Here is a 2184-nt window from a genome sequence, read left to right as displayed (position 1 = left end):
ATATATATATATAAATCTCCCACCAGCATTTGCATCTGTCCATATCTTGACAAATATTGTAATGAAAGAGCGTTCCCTCACATGAGGGAAAGACCACGCATGGTAGCGTGACATTGAACTTTCCAATATTGGTGAAAAGTTGTTCTATATTAAATAAGGGTAAAAAGTTATTTGCTCTGCATAGACTATAACATACCTTATCTGCACTGAATATTTCAGAAATTATTGAATATCATACATTCATACCATCTACCCTTTTGATTGTTTCAACTCTTTGTTTTCTCACCTGGCAAACTATATTTAAGCTAAGATTTGATATATGAATAAGAGACATTAGGGTCTATCTATCCATAGACTTTCGACACCAAATGATATATCATGTGATTTAACCAAAATATATATATATATATATCATGTGTTAATACATCAGGTAAATTGCATGATTTGTGCATACCAAGAAACCTCAATTTTGTTTTCATGAGTGTTATAATAAAGATAATATATCACCAAAGGAAGTTTATCATAATGGCCCAATGACATCTTCCATGTGGCATGTGCTGAATTTATTTGCGGAAGATGGAGCCCAAAGTCTCTTATTCATATGTCAAGTTTTTAGCATAATTATGTTGACCATGTGGCAAAACAAAGTACTAAAAAAATCTATGACTATTAAAATGGTGCACATGACTCATTAAGGTTTATATAGATATACAAGGAATGATGAGGTTCATTTATTTCTCATAACTTCATCAGTTCATCCTAACATAGGGGAGATATCAAACCTTGATGGATAATTTGAGGTTCTGGGGGACCAAGACATATTCATATCGTCGTATCAATCAATCTTCTTTTATATTGTTGCTTTAATTTTGAAAAATTAGTGCGTCTTAGTGCAATATGGGTATTGTGAACCCAAGCAAAAGGATATTGAAAATTTTTTGTGGTCAATTTATTTTTTTGTTTTATTGTAGTTGTAATCTTGCTTTCACTGTTTTGTGGCCTAATCTATTTCATTAATAGAAATTGGATTACAATAACCATTGCTTTCATCACTCAATGACAATTTTTTCACAGTTTTTTACTTTATTGTATAAAGTAATTTGTTCTTTCTAAGTATACAAATCAAGTTAATAACTTGATAAATAAAAAATATACAATAAACTATAAAAATAATATCCAAATTTTTTGCCCGACTTTTATTTTTTTAATCGAATAATTCTCGAATCCGAATCCGACTCTGATTTTTATTTTGTCCGCTTTTTTTACTGAATCCTTAAATTAACCAATCGAATTATTACGAATAATTCTCTGCCCGAATAATTTCTGAATCCGAATTTGCTAACTATGCCTAAGAGTGAAAAAAGAAAAGGATAAAATTGGTATTAGGTCAGGGTGGGGTCAAACACGACTCAAAAGAGGAAGAAGAAAAAAGAAAAAAAAATAAAAAATAAAAAATAAAAAATAAAAAAAGGCTTCTCCGGAGTTATAGCAGTTTGGATTTTGGATTGAACTTTAAACCGTTTTGACTGTACAGCATTTTGTTTTCCTTCCATGGCTTCTGCTGCATTGTCTAGTCACTCTCTCTTCTTCTCCCCTCGACTCTCTGCGTTTCAGAAACCCTCAAAATCCCTAGAATTCAAAAACCCAAATCTCGAATTCATCCGTTGTTCTTCTCTCTGTAAATATACCTCCAATCTAGGGTTTCCAAGCTTTGGTTCTTCTATGGTTCCCCACCGTTCCATTAAGTCCTTTCTCAGAGCCGGTTATTCTGACTTCAATGTAAGTTTCTCTTATCAGTTTTATTCATTTCTCGGGTTTATTGTTTTATTTGCCTGTAGCTTAGTCCATGAGTTTGGAGTTTGATGTTCTTAAACTAATTCAAAGTTATATTTTTCTAGTCCTCTGTAGAATTCCTAATTAATTACAATTTCTCAGGCGTTTTGCGGATGTTTTCTGTTGAACTGGTTATGTGATAATAGGAGCTAATATAAAATCAGATTGTTTGAAGTAATTATTACTATTGAGTGACAGTCGATCAGTTACAACCTGTTGGTCACAGGTTGGAAGCAGCCTCTTCTACGAAGCAGGGGGTAAGGCTGCGTACACACTTGCCCCACTTGCCCCTCGCAGACCTTCCAGTAACAGGAGCCTCGTGCAATGGGTTGCTTTTTTTTTTTTTTTCTT

At 33.0% G+C, this 2184-nt stretch overlaps 1 protein-coding gene across 1 annotated transcript in view; it reads left to right on the top strand.

Annotated features, from left to right (window-relative positions):
• Positions 1–1448: 1448 nt before the first annotated feature.
• The window catches only part of LOC122083632 (protein GrpE), a gene marked incomplete in the record, with an annotated part of 12039 nt that continues 11303 nt past the window's right edge, over positions 1449–2184 (top strand). The window contains 1 exon segment of the mRNA XM_042651501.1: positions 1449–1781. Within this exon segment, the coding sequence (XP_042507435.1) occupies positions 1552–1781 (230 nt within the window).

The sequence above is a fragment of the Macadamia integrifolia genome, chromosome 7, assembly GCF_013358625.1.
Source record: "Macadamia integrifolia cultivar HAES 741 chromosome 7, SCU_Mint_v3, whole genome shotgun sequence".
Lineage (NCBI taxonomy): Eukaryota > Viridiplantae > Streptophyta > Magnoliopsida > Proteales > Proteaceae > Macadamia > Macadamia integrifolia.
The sequence above is the reverse complement of the archived record's forward strand: the minus strand, read 5'-3'. Positions and strand labels throughout refer to the sequence as shown.